The 19,027-nt window shown below is 46.6% G+C and overlaps 2 protein-coding genes across 2 annotated transcripts; both read right to left on the reverse strand.

Annotated features, from left to right (window-relative positions):
- Positions 1 to 775: 775 nt before the first annotated feature.
- On the reverse strand, positions 776 to 4,684 carry spag6 (sperm associated antigen 6). Its single transcript, XM_029149310.3, has 11 exons — positions 4,511 to 4,684; positions 4,338 to 4,433; positions 4,088 to 4,254; positions 3,628 to 3,811; positions 3,338 to 3,543; positions 2,851 to 3,024; positions 2,463 to 2,615; positions 2,168 to 2,359; positions 1,527 to 1,643; positions 1,231 to 1,376; positions 776 to 872 (listed from the first exon to the last, which is right to left on the reverse strand). Exons 1-11 carry the CDS (start codon positions 4,533 to 4,535, stop codon positions 809 to 811), a joined length of 1,524 nt encoding a protein of 507 aa, XP_029005143.1. The 5' UTR covers positions 4,536 to 4,684; the 3' UTR covers positions 776 to 808.
- Positions 4,685 to 6,204: 1,520 nt separating this feature from the next.
- Positions 6,205 to 18,522, reverse strand: bmi1a (bmi1 polycomb ring finger oncogene 1a). Its single transcript, XM_055508654.1, is given in 17 exon segments — positions 6,205 to 7,457; positions 8,091 to 8,171; positions 8,268 to 8,366; positions 8,661 to 8,700; positions 9,089 to 9,197; positions 9,334 to 9,381; positions 9,922 to 9,977; positions 10,307 to 10,403; positions 10,634 to 10,770; positions 15,647 to 15,702; positions 15,954 to 16,007; positions 16,099 to 16,155; positions 16,255 to 16,315; positions 16,586 to 16,687; positions 16,689 to 16,769; positions 17,281 to 17,392; positions 18,199 to 18,522. Coding segments are annotated over 17 exon segments (1,668 nt in total). The 5' UTR covers positions 18,338 to 18,522; the 3' UTR covers positions 6,205 to 7,118.
- Between the last annotated feature and the right edge of the window lie 505 nt (positions 18,523 to 19,027).

Raw genomic sequence — 19,027 nt, forward strand, 5'->3', positions numbered from 1 at the left:
TGTTACAACGCGGTGGAATTCCCTCTTCTAACCCGTTCTAAACCGTTAACCGTTCACTATACAAACAAATATCATTACAGCATGTGATGAAATGCGGGTCCTACTAGATTAGGAAAGAAGCCTAAATATTCACATTGAGGGGGGGGCGGGGGCAGCTGCCTGCGCACGTCTCCGCCGCAGTACGAGGTTAAGGCTCGGCTGGATTTAAGAACAACCGAAGACAAACGAGCGGAGAATAAACAAAGAGGCGGTCTCGCCATGCGTCGCTCCGCGCAGACGCACGTACACAGCGGAGCCGCAGCAGACGGCCACGGCCGCCAGGGGGCAGACCGACCACCCCGCAGGCTGAGAACGCTCATTATTCAAAGTATGGAATGGAAATTACTAATTTCTTAGTTACACGTTATAATGTTACAATTCCGTTCATTCCAACGCAGATCGGTTAACACATAAAATAAAAAAATGATGGCATATTCTCACAACAGAGGTAAAGTAAGGGACTCAGGATCAAATACTTTACATAAGCATCCAGCATGAGGTGGTGTCACATGTGAGGTTGCTGCGCTCTCATCCACATTGACCTTTGACCTCTTTATACTTACAGGAGTTAATGTTCTTGGAAATGTTTTAATGGTGCAGGAAGTGTGAAAAAGTCAATAAAATAATTAATAAATGTTGTATTACAAAGTGTTCAACACAGTATGAGCGGTGGGAATTGACCTTCAATTACCAGCTGTTAATTCTAACTCAGCAAAAACAATAAAGACATTAAATCTTTAAATGTGAAAACTTAACTTTATTTAACAAGTCAGGCTGGCTGGTAGTTTTCGACCCTCTCCAACAGCGCCTCAGGGTAGCCGGGGGAATAATAGCTGAAACAAAACACACACACACTATAAACACCTTTGTATTTAGATTTTCTTTATCACTCACCTGTTAATTATTTGCTTTTTATTTACTTTTGTTAGTTACGCCATTTTGCTAATCCTTGTTTATGCCATTTCATTAGTTTGTTTGTGTTTTGCTTTTTTAATGCTGCATTCATTGCTGGACACGTTCTGGCAGCTGCAGGACTGAGTCAGCACACAGCTCTGTAATGACAGTTTACCGTGTGGCCATGAAGGCGGCACAAGCACCACCTGGACTCCTGTTGTCTCCACACGTGCAGCGTTTACATGTCAACAAAGTCTGTGTGTGTGTGTGTGTGTGACCCAGTGTGTCTGCGCGTACCGGACTATCTCTTCGGGGAAACAGTTGTTTATGGTGTTGATGTGCTCCTGTAGCGCTGAGCCGGGCTCGGCCGTGATCTCCTGCAGCTTTTTCAGACCCCCGCTAGAGACGAACAGTCGGCGAGCCTTGCTGTCATGAGGCAACACCTGCCTCGGGAGGGAGAGCAGGGTGGGTGATTCAAACACACACACACACACACACACACACACACACACACACACACACACACACACACACACACACACACACACAGCCCTTCATGTGTCCTGGTTCTGGATGAGATGCCGCTCGCTCACCTTGCTCAGCTGACAGACCACATGCTTCAGGATGTTGCTTGGTGCATCGTAGAGCAGAGACTCTAGCTCTGGCAGGTATGTGCACATCTGAAGCACGCTCTTCAGAGCCTTCTTACACTGGAAAGCAAGCGTCACGTGAAATAAGCCCAGCTGATGTGTTACTGTAGCTAACGCACTGCCCCCTCACTGCATTCACACAAGGCCTTCAGTCACTTTAAGGAAAAACAGCAGCAGAAGCAGAACTGAAATATGAATCTATTATAAAACCTATGTTATTGTTAAAATACCTTTTATGCACAAAATCAAAACTTTAGCTTTTCCCTTTAATACTAACATATACTTTCATAAAACCAGGCAGTGTCACTAATTTCTTTTGTGCAGTACCTGAATATTAATGTATAGGCTGTAACCACATTTACTGAAATATGTTTTTAAAACTTTAACTTGGAGATATTTCAGTGTATTATTATCATTATTAATATTAATATTACGATGTAATTTCACTTCACCGCAATAAATTCTTGTTTCTGGTGATATTTTTTACGTTTTAAGCACACGTTTTTAAAATGTTTTTTTTTTTTAAAGCAGCCCGCTTGACCGTGGCTTCATATGTGATCCCGTCGCGTGGCGTCGCCCCTTACTTTGGCCTGCAGGTCCTCCGAACTCGCCGCGTCCACGTAGAGCTCCAGCAGCTTGGGCAGCAGGTTGGCCCTGGTCACGGCCGCAGCGTGCTCCGGGGTGTGACGCCCTATCTGCCCGATGGACCAGGCCGTGGCCGCCTTGACGTGAGGCTCCGGTTCCTCCGACAGGCACACGGCCAGCTGGGGCACCCCCTGTAGGACAGGAGGACGCACGGCACGGTTCCGGTTCTGTTATCGTGACCTACTTACCGGGCCTGACTGAGTGCCTCCGGATTAGCACCACTAACACACACACCTTGGACAGGATGACTGCCATGGCCAGGCTCTCGCTGTGAGCGGCGACATATCCCAGCATCATGATCCCGGGCAGCCGCAGGTCTCCACGGCAGTCGCCCAGGTAGTCGACGACCGCGGCCACTCCACCGCAGTTCACAATCATCAGGGACAACTGGAAGCCAGACGTCACTCTGCTTCTGAGAAGTGTGTGTGTGTGTGTGTGTGTGTGTGTGTGTGTGTGTGTGTGTGTGTGTGTGTGTGTGTGAGTGAGTGAGTGAGTGAGTGAGTGAGTGAGTGAGTGAGTGAGTGAGTGAGTGAGTGAGTGAGTGAGTGAGTGAGTGAGTGAGTGAGTGAGTGAGTGAGTGCGTGCGTGCGTGCGTGCGTGCGCATACAGCAGCAGCAGATACCTCTGGCGTGTGCTTCACCACCTCCCTCATCAGGGTGGTGACGTTCTTCCTCACATACACATCGGGGTCTTTGAGGCAGGACATGGCAGCAGGGAAGACGTCCGCCTCTATTATCATCTCAGCCAGGCTCACCGAGTGTTTGCTGATCTGACAGAGGGCCGAGAGGACCTGCCTCTGCATGGAGACAAAAGCACATCTGGAATTCACCTCTGGAAAGTTAAATTAATTATTCAGCATATATGATAAACTGAAACCTGTTGCAGCCAACGTATCAAATTTCAGGCTTTTTTCAGTCTTTTTGTCTGTTATACAGTTAATTCACAAATCCCAATGTATCACATGGAGTTAAAACATAATATTCAGATTGTTTAAAAAGAGAAAAATGACATAGACACTGTATAGAGGAAGCTAAATATTACTAAAGTCTTCATCTATTAGACAATATACTATTATCAACAGTAGCTGTCTCTTCTTGGAGCAGACTTACTTTGAGCTTTGCATCTGGATTCAGCATCATCTGTGCCAGATGTGGGACGGCGCCGGTGTCCACCACGCTCTGCGCCAGCTCCGGCGTGTGTCTGGCCACGTCGCTGATGGTGGAGGCCGCGATGCGTTTAATGGCAATCTCGGGCTCCAGCAGACACAGCACCAGCAGGGGCACGGCGCCCGCGTCCACCACGCTCTGCGCCAGCGCTGCGTGCGGTGCACACGTGCGCGTGTGAATATCGGTAAAACCAGTGGGAATGGTGCGCGTGGGCGCGTGCACGTGCTCCTTACGTGCGTTGTGGCGCGCGATGAATCCCAGCGCCCAGGCCGCGGCCTCCTTCACCCCGGGGTCGAACTCCTCCAGGCACAGAACCAGGGCGTCGGCGCCCCCGCAGGCCACCACGGCCTGGGCCAGCTCCGGGGAGTGTTTGGCCACCGCGCGCAGCACAAACACGGCCGCCTTCTTGTAAAACCTCTGCACAAAGACGCACACAAGTAAACAAACACTCGTGGGCAAATGCAGTGGCTGCGCAAAACAACAAGCCCTGCCTCTGATGGGTCTGAGAGAGAGAGAGAGAGAGAGGGGGGGGGGGGGAACAAAGGCCCGGTTGCTCTCATGGTGAAGAGGCCCTCAGGTTTTGAAACACCCCCAGGCAAATTGCCAAGTTTGCCCCAAAGCACGCTTTCACTTTGAGGACCCCCCCCCCCTCCCTGAGCCCATGGGGGCAGAGCCAGGGGCCCCGGCTCTCACGTTCTGCGAGGCCAGAGAGTGGACCAGCGGCGGCAGGACGTCCTCCTTCACCAGAACCCGGGCCAGGTCCTCGCTGTGGTCCGCCAGGCGGCCCAGAGCCAGCACGGCCGTCTGCTGGACTTTGGGAACCACGTCCAGCAGCAGGGGCCGCAGCAGGGCCATCACACCTGCGCGAGGCGGAGACAGAGGTGGAGGTGGAGGGAGCAGCCGGAGCGGGAGCCTCTCGTCCGCGGCTCTGAGCGAGTCTTACCAACGTTCTGGAGGCCGCCTGTGTTGTGGGGCCTGACTGCCAGCAGCGCGACACTTTGCACAAACTGCATCCTCGCTTTCTGGTACTGCTCGAAAACTGCAAAGCAGAGGGGCAGCGGGAGGGTGACGCAGTGAGGAGCCGTATCTCTGCTTTATGCATCAAAAACAACTCACCCTGGATAATCTGTGGTTGACTCATCGTTGCTCTCCTTTACGCTGACTGGCGATTTATTCCTTTCCGCCTCTTCCGGTGCGTTTGTTATCGCGGAGAGAACGTTGAATTCCTCGGTGCCAGGTCTGTGTTTAACCGTTGTTGTTAAACGTCGCCGTGGCAACACACAGGAAGCCGCATGTGCGGCGTATCCTGCTGGAGATCGTCTATTGCGACGATGCTTCGCCGTGCTTCGCCGCCTCGTCCGCTCGCGCCCCTCAAGCGTCCGACTGAAAACGCATCCAGAGTGAGAGCTCTGTATGAAGCCGAGACCCCAGTCACGTCTCAAGCTTTCGCCAGTTGATTGTACGGCTAAATGTGCTGAGTGATGAAAGTGTTCTTTTTTCTTTTTGACTTTTACGGGCCCTGCTGAGCGGTGTCCCTAAACGACCTGTCTGAATGAGACATTCTTCAAAATAATATTTCCTTAAAGCCCGTTTGACACGAGTGACCCGAGCCGCCACGAGCATTTTATTGGCTGTTAAATGTCAGAGTGAGATTTATCATTATCATATCAACATTAGTATCAATTGGTGTCATTGTTGAACATTTGCGCTCCCTCAACCAGTTGGCATGTTACATGGAAAAGCATAAAATACCCCATTGTTCACGTTTTTTTGTTCTAAATAGGCCTCTTTATTTCAAAAATTCTAATATCTTCCTGACAACAGAATGTTCTCACAAAATAAAACATAAACAACCGCACACGACATTTGATTTTCCTTGAGGGTTGTTTGGTTTCTTTTTGTTTCATATCCTGGTATCCTAAAGCATTTTCCAATAATCTTATCTTCCGTTACAAATATATTATATTCGCTATTATATTTGCTAACACTTAGACTGTTCTATTTTTTTCACTTTAAAATAAATATTTAACCAACATATACGTTTGTTGTAGAAAAGGGTTTTATGTTTATTCTAATACATGCCTTTAGTTTTTTTTTCGCATTGATCTAAATTTAGTACATTTTGTTGCGCATTTAAATTTTAAACAAAACACATTTTTATGTTTAGCTGCAGTAATAAATCGGTTTTGTGGCGCATTGCTCACACAATCAAAAACAACGAATTACCTAAACACTACCAGTAACATATGGTTCATTATGTATACACTTTTACGCCTAAAACCACGCTGTCTGTCTGATTTGCTGATTCATGTCGAATCTCGTTTTAATTTTGATCAAATTAATAACTATTTGATTTGAATGTATGTAAACTGATTAACTACAACAGAATTTATTTGTATAATTAAGGACTAAAATCGCATCTTTTTCAGTTTTGACATTAGTACAATCCTGTAAAAAATAGACTAAACACTTGTGTGTCGCATCATTGACAATAAATAATAACTCATGTCTCGCTCATTTAGTTTGAGAATAAACTTCGAGCAGTGAGTGGCGAGCATGAATACGAAAACATATCAAAAAGGCTTCGATCAAAATTAAATGTATTTAGAAGGATAATTTGATCACTGGGTCTCCTGCTCACTGCTCGGAGTCTTTCTAACCCAGTTATCGCTGATTCAGACAGACATCTGGCGCTTTGCACCGTCTGTCCAGTTCAGTCTTTCCATCATGTTTATTCATTTCATGCAGAACGACAGACTGACTGTGATCTGACGCCACAAAAAACATAAAAATCGAGCCGGCTTCTTCCATAAGTGTAAAATTTTTATTTAGAGGTTTTATACTGTGCAACAGTAACAATACAATAAGTTGTCAATACAATCGAGCGATACAAATACAGAAAACACGGGAGACATCAAAACATGTGTCACTGAGCGTGAAATGGAGCTGAACAAGAGCCCACGTCATTCCCTCAGAACAAAGGGAAATAAGAGAATAATATCGCTGATTAAATGTGCATTTTGTTTCTATTTACACGTGGATCCCTAAAACTGCTTATAACGTGTTAAAGACGTGAAGAATAAGCAATCCGGCTCCACCGCAGCTACAAGAAAGTTTTTGTTTACCCCTGTAAAAGGCAAAGTAAAGTAGTTTTTCCTCCAAAGGCGTTTGTTCCGTGAAGCCAACAGCGCTACGCAGACTTCTTTTCTTTTACTGGAGGGAGATCGAGGCCCGCAAAACTTCCAAAGAACCCGTCAAACTGTGTGTGGTGACCACGCGGATACTCTTTCAAAAAGAAAAGTGTCATTATGAGCATGCGTGTCGAATCTGACAGCTTCAAAGTAGCCCATCACACATGAAATATCCATGAACACGTTCAATTTGGAAAAATGGAAAAGAAAATAGAAAAGTCTGTTTTCAGTCACTTGTGAAATAAAGGTGTAGCTTCAAAAAGAGCATAAATGCTTCTCGTTCCAAACGTTTTCCTCAACATCCTCTCATAAAATCCCCACGCCACTCATCCTCCCGTTCCTTTTATTTTGAAATGTCTCTGCGTTCCACTACGTTTAAACTTACATGTGATGACATAATATTTAGAACAACAAAATGGAGAGAAAGAGCGAACATCGTCTACACGACTGAACTACATCGGTATGAAAACAGGATTAGCTGAGCGGGTTCTGGCGTTGGCTGCTCCGGTCCGGTCCGGTCCGGATCCCCCGCGTCATCCGGACGAGGTCGACGAGCCGTTCACAGAAACCTTCCGGGGCTTGCTGGCGCTGCCGAACTGGGTGAAGGGCCGACTGGGGGTCGGAGAGGAGGCCGTTGGGGTCCCGTTTACATTGTTGGGGCCGTGCGGGAGCTGCGGGTGGGGGGACTGAGCGGGCGTGCCGGGGCTCGGTAGAGACGACGACGTGGACGGAGCCCCAGCGGGACTTCCGGCTTTGTCACTGGCAGAATCGCTCTCTGGACCGGCGCTGTTCTGACCGTCCTGTTGCGCGTGGCTCACCTTCATCTTTTTACAGTTGGGTCGGACTCGGTACTTCAGAGGCAACGGGCCGTTCTGTGAAAACAGTAAGACCGCCATTAAACACTAATCTCAACATTGATTAAATAACTAATAATCTCTGAAGCACAGATTAACAATCAATCAGTTATTCACAATAAACACGTAATGTTACTACCTAAAGATAACAGCCAAAAACAAATAAAGACAAACTTCAAAATAGCCACTATATGCAAATCAAATCACACAACGAGGGGAAATTAATTTTAAAAATATCCTAAAACAAGAATTAAATACGTTTTTAGTTCCTGTTTTTTCTCCCAATTATCTGCTACTAAATAGCCAGGTTATGCATGCCAAATTATAAATGACTCCATAGACATTATTACATGTGATTGTATATGTAAAATTATATAAGACAAAGTCTGGCAGCAGTCTATAACTGTAATAAGATTATTTTTTTGTCAGTTAAAATCACACAGTCACATTCTACAAACGACTAGATTTTTGCGTTTTAAAAATGAATATTAGAACGCTTCATTACGGGGTAAAAAAAAAAAAATAACAGACAGCTCCCATTATTACCTCCATAAAAACTAGAACATGATATAGTAACAGTAAATATTTCTATGGTGAATTTCAATATTTGTATTGCTTGAATTTTTAAGTATAAATTACATGGTGTCTTACTCTTCTCCAGGTGTAGATATACGCTATGTCCATTAATGTGTAGTAATCTTTGAGAGGCTCGTCTTCATACATGACTTCAACCTAGTGAGCAGAAAATGAAACATGGGATCATTCATATACGGTTCTTGACCAGCCTAAATGTTCCGTTTTCATTTGTCAACAGCTGCGTTTAAAGACCTGGTAGGTGTTGGGGATGTCCATTTTGCTGCGCAGAAACTTCCTCAGATGCATGACTGTCATGGCCGCTGGACACTGCAGGTACCTCTTGTTAGCCACCTGCACATTACATTACAGAAATATTCAGATATGTTATTAACCAATGTCTCTTTACTTATAACTACCCAGAGACTGAAGACACAGGCTGGTCCACCTTAAATTCAGGTAAGACCTTTGCTTTACACAATGTAGAATAGGTGTTTTTGCACAATAAACACAATGTTTGTGCTTGTGAAACTTGCACACATTGAAATATTGTTTCAATATATGCAACTTTCTTCTATGATGCAAAACATTTTTTAAAGATTCTTTTTAATTAATGCTGGAGAAGAATGAGACTAAAATCATGCGTACCTGGTCTTTAGTTGGTTTTTCCTCTACTCCCAATCCCAACCTGCACCGAATTAAGAAAACAATTAAGTTATGTTGTTCATGTTTTTTTTTAATCAACACAATGCATTAATACTTATTTAATAAATAAATAGTCAGTAAGACTCAAACATTGTGGTCATTCAAAGTCAGATGTCAAAGAAAATTGTTACTGTATAAAAATACTGTGTTTATGACACATACATGTTCTACAGAGGATTAAAACTAGTTGTTGGAAAACAGCCAGTGCTGTTATTAAAAAAAAAAGCTTTATATGTATCATTCTATTTAACACTGAGTTGGAGGATGATGTTCAGTCATCCAGACACAACAGTCATTAGTTAATAATGACTGATGATGAAAATAAAAAGTGATATTAACGGAACAGAGTTTTACATCTAAGGCAACATTACCTGCTCTGATCAAAGAATTCAATGGAGAGGCTGATGATCTCATCATCTGTGATTATTCTCTTGTCTTCATCTGCCACCTCTCCGCGATCCTCATTTGACCCATTAGATGCTAAAAAACAAATAGTAAATCACTTTTTTATTTTTAAAGACAGAGTTTATTGTAAAGCAGCTAGTCAGCATCAATTGACTGAATCCTAGTTGAGCAACATTAAGAAAGTTGGATTATTTTACTCTTTCAAACTCACCATCTACAGGATGTTCAGCGTAGAAGTCTCTCCTCCTCTTCATTTCATCTAAAGGCAACGAGACAGTCAACACGAGTCAGTCCAATTTATTAACATGTCGTGGCAGAAAATTGTTGACTTTAGTGCACACGTGTCCAACAGAGCAGAGAAAATTGTGACAGAATCGGCCCTATTGAATAGAATAAGTTCTAAACCTTCTCTTTTTGCTGACCCATTTTATCAGCGGACTATTTAGTAGAACTAAACAAAGGAAGTGCTTTGCTGTGTTGATGTGATAACAGCTTTCACAATAACACTGCATGTGTAGCAGATTTTAAACAAACCACAAACTAAGACAATCTCCATATATCCCATGGAGACGCTGACTACACACTACATCAAGTCCAGGATATTAATGTTCTGTTCCTTTGTTTTTAATAAACATTTAAGTGTGGTATTATCTTGGCTTCCATTCTTGGTGCTGCTGCACAACTATGAATGTTGAGGGTCAGGGTGAGTGAGATAGCGTAAGAACATGCAAATGCACAGTCAGAATGAAAGCAAACGGAGGTTTAGGTGCCAGGACGGTTCCACTGTAGTGCCTCTTACTTTTAAATAGGCCGGGGACCAGCTTGTACACAATGTCCTGTAGAGTTTTGTCAGACCTACAGAAAGAAAGAAACATCAGTCAAAGCAGTGGGCAGCCAAAGTATGTGTGCTTATAACCCATAATATGCCGTTACTAAAAGATGAGAAAATGTTCCTATGAGCCATATGCAAGTCTTGGTTATGTCCACCTATTTTTAACCCATTGCTGGCTTTTGTCAGAGAAACATGCAAGGTAAGAAACAGGAACCACAGACGGTCTTAACTGCTGCACCCATTGAAGATGCATATAAATATAATAACTGAGGGGAACAATAACTATTTTTAACGACATGAACTAAAAGGAAATGAGGAGGTGGTGAAGGAAACACTGCAATATAGTCCTTACCTAATGTTTAGCAGCGGCTTGGTTTTATGTACTTGTACGTCACAAATGGGACAGTATTTGCTGGTTTCCAAGTAGCGCACGATGCACATTTTGCAGACTGCAAAACACAGAAGAAGCGTTTAAAATGTCGGGGATAGATTTTTATCAATTCTAGTTTGTTGCCGGGAAGAAATCCTCCCCGTGACGTGTTCACATGCGGAAAAACTATGTTGAAGGAAATATGCAGGAAAGAACCAATGGTTTTAATCTGCTAGAACACGTTTAAACATTAAGACACACACACACACACACACACACACACACGGGGGAGTCGTTATTTTTGCTCACATGAGTGTAGACATTCGATGATTGTAGTTGCGTCTATGAAGTATCCTCCGCACAGCACGCACATGAGGTGAGGGTTGAGCTCCGTGATCTTTATCCTAGTGGTCCGGTGCATCGTGGAGGAAAACCAACAACAAATCCTGCGTGGGGAGGGGACACAAGTCAAAACAGCGCAGGCGAGGAGGAGGCAGAGCGCCAGTCCATATGGGAAAGAGCGCTGTTTGTTTGACTGTGTTAAAGCAACATCATCTTTTATGCTAATCTCATCATAACCACGGGGGAAGGTGCTCTGTGGCTGATTGATCGGTGGCACCGAGGCGCGCGGACTGATCATAAATCAGTCGCATCCGTGAGGGGTCGATGGAACCTGTCCAACCCTAGAATGAACATTGTTTCATGGCAACGTCGCAGGAGCCGCGTTGACGGTCGGTGAAACGCTTCTCGATCCCAGAAAGAAGTCATTTACAGTAAAAGCACGTTGGTTTGATAACTCCAGGCTTTGGTTGAACATGGTCGCATTTTATGGACGGGCGGACGCTAAATTGGTCCGTAACGCGACTCCTCCTGCTTCAGCTCCAAGTGGTTTAACGTGAACGCAGCCGGTGGGAGCCACAAAAGACCTACCGGCAATTCGTAACAGAATCAATTCACCATCACAAATGTCAAGATAACGAGCTCCCGCGTCGCGTCTATCGCTGACCAGAAACTGTTTAGCTCCACTTTATAGCCGCTATTATGATAAACTGGGGAATTTTCGGTGGAAAACAATGTCAGGCACGGGGATTGCGGCGCCCCGGGGTGAGCGTGGGTGAAAGGGGGGAGATGGGAGACACGGCGTCAGGTGTGCCGCACGAGCGACGGGGAAACCTGGGCGTTTCTATGGCAACCCCCTTCGCGTTTTAGCCCACATGGCCGGTCGCCAGTGACCAGAACGAGGCGGGATGTCAAACCAGACCAGCGGCACGGCGAGCCGCCGGTGTGCGGCGCGGGAACGCGGAGGGACCGGAGGCTCCGCGTCCCTCCGCGCACGCAGGCTGCCGCTGGATTGCCAGGCTGCCGCCAGCACGGCTGCCATTTTGTGGAGGAAAAAAAAAAAAAAAAGCCCGTATCGGTTCAACGGGCTGCGGGGTTTCCTTCGAAAAGGGGGCAAACATGCAGATATCAGACTCATTTTCGCCAGATTCCCCCAAATGTTCACGGACGACGGTGAGCTGCGCGCGTGTGCCCGACACGGAAAGTTGTCTGGGCTTTTTATTCTTGTTCGTTCTGCGCCGCGTTTTCATGGCGTGTGCGCGATTATCAGCACCACGGCACCAACATGGCCAGACAGAAGCGACTGCGCCGAACTTGAAGCGCACACTGGATCTCGTTTTCTTTATTCTTTTTTTTTTTTTTGCGCCACTAACAGCTAAACTCACGTTTAGTATTTTTTCCTCCACTTTCTCTCGATGGGGTTTACAACTTCCACGCATCATTTTGCCCAAAGGACCGTTTTGAGCACTGACGCTAATTCATGTTAGAAGACTTAAAAGCAATATTCTGCGCCAGAGCACATTAATAAACGCTTGGCTGCAGCAGGCGTGAGGGGGCACATCGCCGTCACCTGACGGTATAAAACCCGTGCAGCCAAGCAGAGGTCAAGCAAAACGCAGCACCTGGATGGAAACCAGCCCTTCCAGCTCAACCTATATAGGTCAGTCGGAACCACGGTCCCGGCCACGGTTCCAAGAAGCTCCGACCGACCTCTCCCGGCCGCCTTTTATCCAACACACCACCACAGGCAAGTTTGGACAGCGACCCCGCTAAAAGAATGCTTCCCACATAAGGATGGATAATGTCTATACAGGGAGCCGGTTGCGCCATTAATCGATTGGCTGGTGTTTGGACAAGTGCTTTCCTTCGGTCCTGGGGGAGCCTGTCTGTGCTCACTTTTTTAAAAGTTCAACTCATTCACGACGCAAACGCAAATACCTTCATTCATAAACGGCCCCAGCGAACGGTGCGTACGGCTGAATCAGATCTGGTGCGGATTCTCACGTCAATACAAAATAGTGGCGTGAAAATATTAAACAACATATTAGCTTATCTTTTAAAAATGCAACTATAACTCGTATCTACAAACAAGCCCATAATGGGTCTGGAATGACCCTGCTTTTTGCAGTCACCCGTAGTCTCACCCAGCTCAGTTATTTCCAAACGAGGCCAGTTCCTCTTGTAAAGGTTCCCTTTACGCGTAAATCAACAGCACCTGGAAATAACCCAATTAAAATGGGCGAGCTGGCAGCCTTTTATCCGCCGTCTGTCAATTCGCAAACCACTAAAATTAAAGAAAGCAATGGAGAGATCCCTGACTGAGAATAAATGCGTTCAGTGGAAGCGAGTGAGCTTCGTGCTGTACAGTCAAGTTTGTCCCAGACCGGTGACGCTGTCAACTTATAAACACGTCAGCGGCGTGAAACGCGTTCATTTTAACCCGTTAACCACACACAATGCTTCCAACTGCATTGACGGGTGAAACACTTTTTTTTACCCTTCCAGGAGCAAAAAGAGTCTGACTCGTGTCTGTCATGGATCACACAACGCGACAGCCTTCAACATATAACAGGGGAAAAAATATGAGCCCCAATGTCAACAAACAAACAATCCGCCCTGGACACAGCTCGTGGGAATTTCAGAGAAATTGCCGAAGCTTTGACTGATGGGTGAGACACAGTGACCGCTTTGTGTCCTGGCCGACCACTCGCCCACAGCCCCGCTTTTTAAATTTCTCAAAAAGTCGATCATCGGTCACAATCATGATAATTACAGGGCCACGGAAACAGGCACACGTTCAACGGCGATCCGGTGTTTTCACACAAGCACTCGAACATTTGTGCACAATTGAAGCGCTTTGCCTCCTCGCCACGTTGATGAGAGCAGCCCAAGTTAAGTTAATAAATCCAACATTTGGTCATATATACAAAAAAACACAACGGCACCGCGCTGATGACCCCCTAAACATCCCGACTCTATAAAATGAAGACGCTGGGTGGTCATTTGAGCCCAGCAGCACCGTTTGAAGCACTTGCTGCCGTTAACATCTCAGCCAACCCAGCCTGGCTCGCCCGAGATCTCCCAGTTTACATTAATCCAAACCACACGGTGCGAATCTAAACGGACGACACTTGCGCTGGACACGTGCCTGAACGCTTCACGAAGCAGACCCGGGTGTTCGCGAGGCTTAATTGGCGTGCGGAACCGAGCGGGGAGCATCTTTTGCAAAAAAAAAAGTGGTGCGCAGACACACACGGCTCCACGTCGGTGATCGCCGCAGCCACCGCTGAAAGCTCCACATCCACCGCTGGATCGGTAACGTAGAAAAACGCCGAAGCGCAAAGCCCAAACCTCGCCTTCCGCCCCCGTCAGTTAGAGGCGATATCGAATATGACCCACCTGGAGGCTGGGCTGGAAATCCGTGGGTCTTGTGGCGAATAGACAATGAAAGTTGGGAGGCGATCAGCAGAAAATGAATAGGAGGCGAGCCGCCATCTTGAAGCAGGCTGCAGACGCTGTCAGTGGCGGAGAGCGCACGGCGGACCGGACCGCATTTCAGATGTGCGGTTTAAACTCCTCGCTCCTTCCCCGCTGGTGCGCCGCGTGCGTGTCCGGTTCGCCTCTCCAAAAGAGCCCGGTCGCCCGCTTTCGGCTCGGTTAGACTCCCACTTCGGCACCGATAACTTTGCCTCCAAAATATCCGCTTCTCCCCCAGTAAAACGCAGCAGTGTGTGTGTGTGCTCCGTGGAAACTGACACCGTCCCCAAAATGGCTTGTAGTTCGACCGCCCCGCTTTGGTCACGTGGTGTACTTGCTTAAGGTTGCCTAGGAATTACTGTCGGTGTACGCTGTTTGTCCTAATCTACTACGCATGATAAAAAATAACCCACGAAACGTGCTCATGTTAATATAAAGACGTTCTTGTCGAGTAACTTGCACAAACCACCCAGTAGTTTATGCGCAATTTGAGCAGAAATGACACCAGACCGCTACTTGAGGGCGCCGAAAATACTGTCGGTGTACTCTCCTTTCTAATGTATGACGCATTATTTAAAATAACTCCTAATACTCATTCACATAGTTTGGTGCACTTTTCACCATAGCATAGCAGCACTTTATGTACAATTAGGTATCATTCGCTCAAAAGGCATCATGGTCAGGCCGTGTAAAATGCTGATGTTATGGACTCATCTCTCTGATGTTAAAAATAACTGCAGCTCACCAGCTAACGCGCGTCGGTGCCGCCGTGACCGTCTACGTGCCTCAGTCCACTCACTACAGCGTGGTGTCTGTCGGCGCACCGCGCAGCTGCCCTATTAATCTCCACTGATCGCCGCTCTTAGGAGCCCACGCACTCGGTCCAAACGCGTCCGTGTGACAAATGGCTGCGGTGACAAATCTTTGTCACGCAGGCTCGTCGCGACATCTGCAAGAAAATGCGGGGCGACCTTCCACTTGATGGATTTGAGCCTTTGTGCTTCAGCCGGCGCAGCAGAAAACGAAGGTTTGCGAATTCGGCGCCTTTGAACTGAGAGAAGTGAAAAGCTCAAAACTCACTAAATTTCCTGCGGAGAAACCAAATTGATAAAACCAGATGCTTTTGTTAAAATAGCACCTGTCACCCCCTTTTCATCGTGGACTGAGCTTGTTGTTACAACAAATGCTACAGGAAACAAAATACACTGCTGTCATGCAACTATGGCAAAAATCCTATTCAGGCTGGTCACTGTTGACAGAACACACTCAGCTCAGAGTCGGGAAGCTGCCTGACACTGTGTTTATTAAAATGTTCTTCTAAAACAAACCCAGTGGGTGAAAAAGTGGTGTAAAATATCCAAAGAAGCGATTTTTTTCCACCCACAGTTTTAATTCAAACACAGACATTCATCTCAAAGTACATACAAAAAGAATTCATAGACTGCCAAGCAATGGTGCTGGGAACCAGTGAACCGCTCCGCTTTGTGTTGCAGGGGAAATGATCACATCTGGCTGGCTTTCTCCACACTCTTGGCAGCGTCTTTCAACTTTCCCACCAAATCCTGCAAACGAGATAACAGCCAATCAATTTGTGGTTTGTACTTAAATGAATAAGTAGCACGTGAAAAAAATGATCATCTATTTCAATTAGCTCGCAACGTGTGCAATTACTCAATTGTGACAGAAAGTTTTTTCTATGGAGGCGTCGTGCAGAAAGCGTCACATTTATATGTGCACACATACAATTACATATTATTTAGATACGTCATTTCTTCAGCAGACTTTCAGATCCAAACAAAGTTGCCAGCTCTACCTGTAGCTGCTCCACTGTGCAGGTGAAGTCTATGTCTTCCGAGGTTCCTCCTTTCTGACAAAGTAAGCAGACATTCGTCGTTTTAATCACCGAAACACTTGAGACAGACAGTAGAAGGAAAAAACTCATCGTGTTTGACCCTTACCTCCACGTTGAGCGAGATCGAATAGAACGGAGTGCTGACCTTATCGACCTGCGCGTTCTGTGGCAGAAACAGCGATTGGTGTGAATGCGAAACAAACACGCAAGAAATAAACGTCAATTTAAAAAAAACACTTCTGCACCAGAACGCGTCTTATACCTTCACGTGATAATTTAGACGCCAGGAAACGTCGGTGATGTGAGGTGGACGACTTCCAATGCTAAAGGAGTGGAGTAAAAACATATTAGTACATTGAAAAGGAACGAGTGAACAGAGGTTCACGTCACTGTTAGACCGAACCGAGACGAGGATGAAACCCATGAACCAACACCTGCTTCTACGACTGTTTCTTATATTTATTTGTGATTTATTAAGACAAGAAGTCAAATTTAAAGATGCAAAACCAATAACCATTAACTCAAGTTTTTTGTTTTCTTCTTCTCTCCATTAGTCTCGTGTTCTAACAGAACCACCGTCGTTTCATTCTCACCTTGCCAATAGACGTCCCAGTTCTGTTTTATGTTTCTGTAAAACAAAAACGCATCAGTTAATTGTGGGCGAGGCAACAGCTACACTAAACGTAGATTTCTTTTAGTAGTTTGAAATATACCTGGTAAGCGCTATAGAAGATTTCTATTCTCTCTGAACTGAACCCAAGTTCTTCGAGGCAGGAACTGCGAGAACAATCGGAGCAGATTAGTCCGATAATCTAATCAATCGCACTCGCTCAGTTACAGCTGCGCAGTTGAACGCCAGGTGGTAAATGACGCCTCACACCAGCAAATGTGTGCCAGGCTTCGTGGTTATGACATGCATTCAACGTTTTAGGGTAAATGCTCAACACATTTAAAATAAACTGCGAATTTCAAAAGTTTCTAACAACGAGAACTCCACCAAACAAACCAGAATACCTTTAAACAGGACTTACAGCCACGTTTTCGTGACATTTACAGCGTTGTTCATCCATCTGCTTGAAATACTTCCTATTATTTCGTGTAATTTTACAGGACTCCACTTTAATTTAATTCGGTGCCTGCAGAGAGCCGCTGTCTGGCTGCAGAGACGTGCAAACATGGTTTTTGGTGCACATATTTCCTGTCACATGCTGTGACCAGATAAAACATTCAGAGCAGCTACTGACAATTACACGGACGCTATATTTGGAGCGCGCCTGAAGTCGCCTACCTTATCGTCGTCCTGTCTGCGTTGTGTTTGACAGCCTCCAGAATGAAGGTGGCCGCTGCGGCGTGAGACTGCTTCAGCAGGATCCGGTCGATCTGCTTTAACTCCGTCTGATCTGAAACCCACGAAAAGGAAACGGGATGAGAGGACGCGGCCAGTCCTCTGTCCTGTGGAGCCCTACAACCGAATCTGGTCTGCTCTGTTACATGGAGGTTCGCGATCCATACTCGGATTCCCCTGACTGACGTGTGGAATGGAAATCAATGATGATTTGCATGTGAATGGGCCCCTCAGCTGCATCAGCCGGGGGTCCTTTGTTTGTTTGCTTAGTGGACATTTCGCTTTTTAAATAATTGTGCATTTTTTTTAATAAAAGCTGGAATGCTGCACAAGTTGGCCAACGCGTGGCGTGGAGGGAACCCACGCAGAGTCGTACTTTGCCCGCTGCTGTCACTGACCACCATTTAGCCTTTCTGTTCAAATTCAAAGTGGACGAACAATGGCTAAACACTAATGGTTCAAACTAATCCATTAAAGCGAATCGGGTGTGTATTCATTAGCAGGTTCACTAATGCTGGTTAAAAAAGTCTAACTTGGCGTTTGCGGTGTTCTGAGTGGACCCGATGCCACATTAAATGACAAAAGGAATCCCGGGTGTGAGTTGTGACTGCTGCGGCATCATAAGCAGGCAGCTGCGGGAAAGCCACGCCGGCCTGAACGCAGCGCACGCGCGGTTCCGTGCGGGATCGCTTCGCCCGGTTCGAGACCCGAACGTAAACACGGGCAATCCGGATTCGAGCGGAGCGGCGCAGCGTAAATCCGCGAGGGTCGAGGCGGCTCCTCGTCCGTGCGCCGAAGGAGAAAAACCGGAAGCGGCAGCCGAGACAAAAGCTGCGGCGGCGGGGAGAGGCGGCGGCTCACCGAGGACGCCGGGGTCGGCGTGAGAGGAGAGCAGGCTGCGGAACGACGCGTCCACCAGCGCCTGGAAGCTGCTGTGGTCGAAGGAGGACGGATCCGCGGAGGACTGCAGCCCCCTCTGCACGGACTCAGACAACTCCATTTTGCAAATGGTGACCCGCGACAGCGGACCACGTGACGGATCAGCTGATGCAGCATGTGGAGCAGATCAGCGCGGGGCTGAGCTGAGCTGAGCTCAGCTGAGCTGCGGGCGAAGAGGCTGGAAGATGCCACGAAGGAGCAGTGGTAGCGGCTCGGCTGTCGACGCTACGTGTCCACGTCCACGTCCACGGCGACCGATCCCCACTTGCTTTGCCATTGGTGCACATAGCACCAAAGACTCTGCGGACCGAGTGGTCCCTGAAGTAAACCAGGAGACCGTCTGTAATGTGGAATGAGGGGCCAGAGTTGGTCCTCGCAATGACGAGGTTCCATCAAGCATTAGATTTGTAAACAGGAGGAAACAACGTGTTCAGAGATGAAAAACATGGACATGCATAACCCTGAGCTATGATTTTCGGTTATGGGCGCACATCAGCTTCTATTTAAGACAGTGCGTCGGTTCATCAAGAGTTTACACCGGGTTAAATATTCTGTCTGTCTGTCTGTCTGTCTTTCCCCCTGGTGCGTCTGTAGGTCATGCAGATGACACACTCCCAACGGAGACAGCGTGGAGGATGCTCCACTTCATTATTCCAGAGTTTTGCTGATCCTGAGCAGATGAAACCACCAGAGCCCCGTTGCTTTAGGTGAGCTGTGTTTTTAGTTTATGTCTAATGTGAACAACGATCAC

The sequence above is a fragment of the Betta splendens genome, chromosome 4 (genome assembly GCF_900634795.4).
Source record: "Betta splendens chromosome 4, fBetSpl5.4, whole genome shotgun sequence".
Classification (NCBI taxonomy): Eukaryota; Metazoa; Chordata; class Actinopteri; order Anabantiformes; family Osphronemidae; genus Betta; species Betta splendens.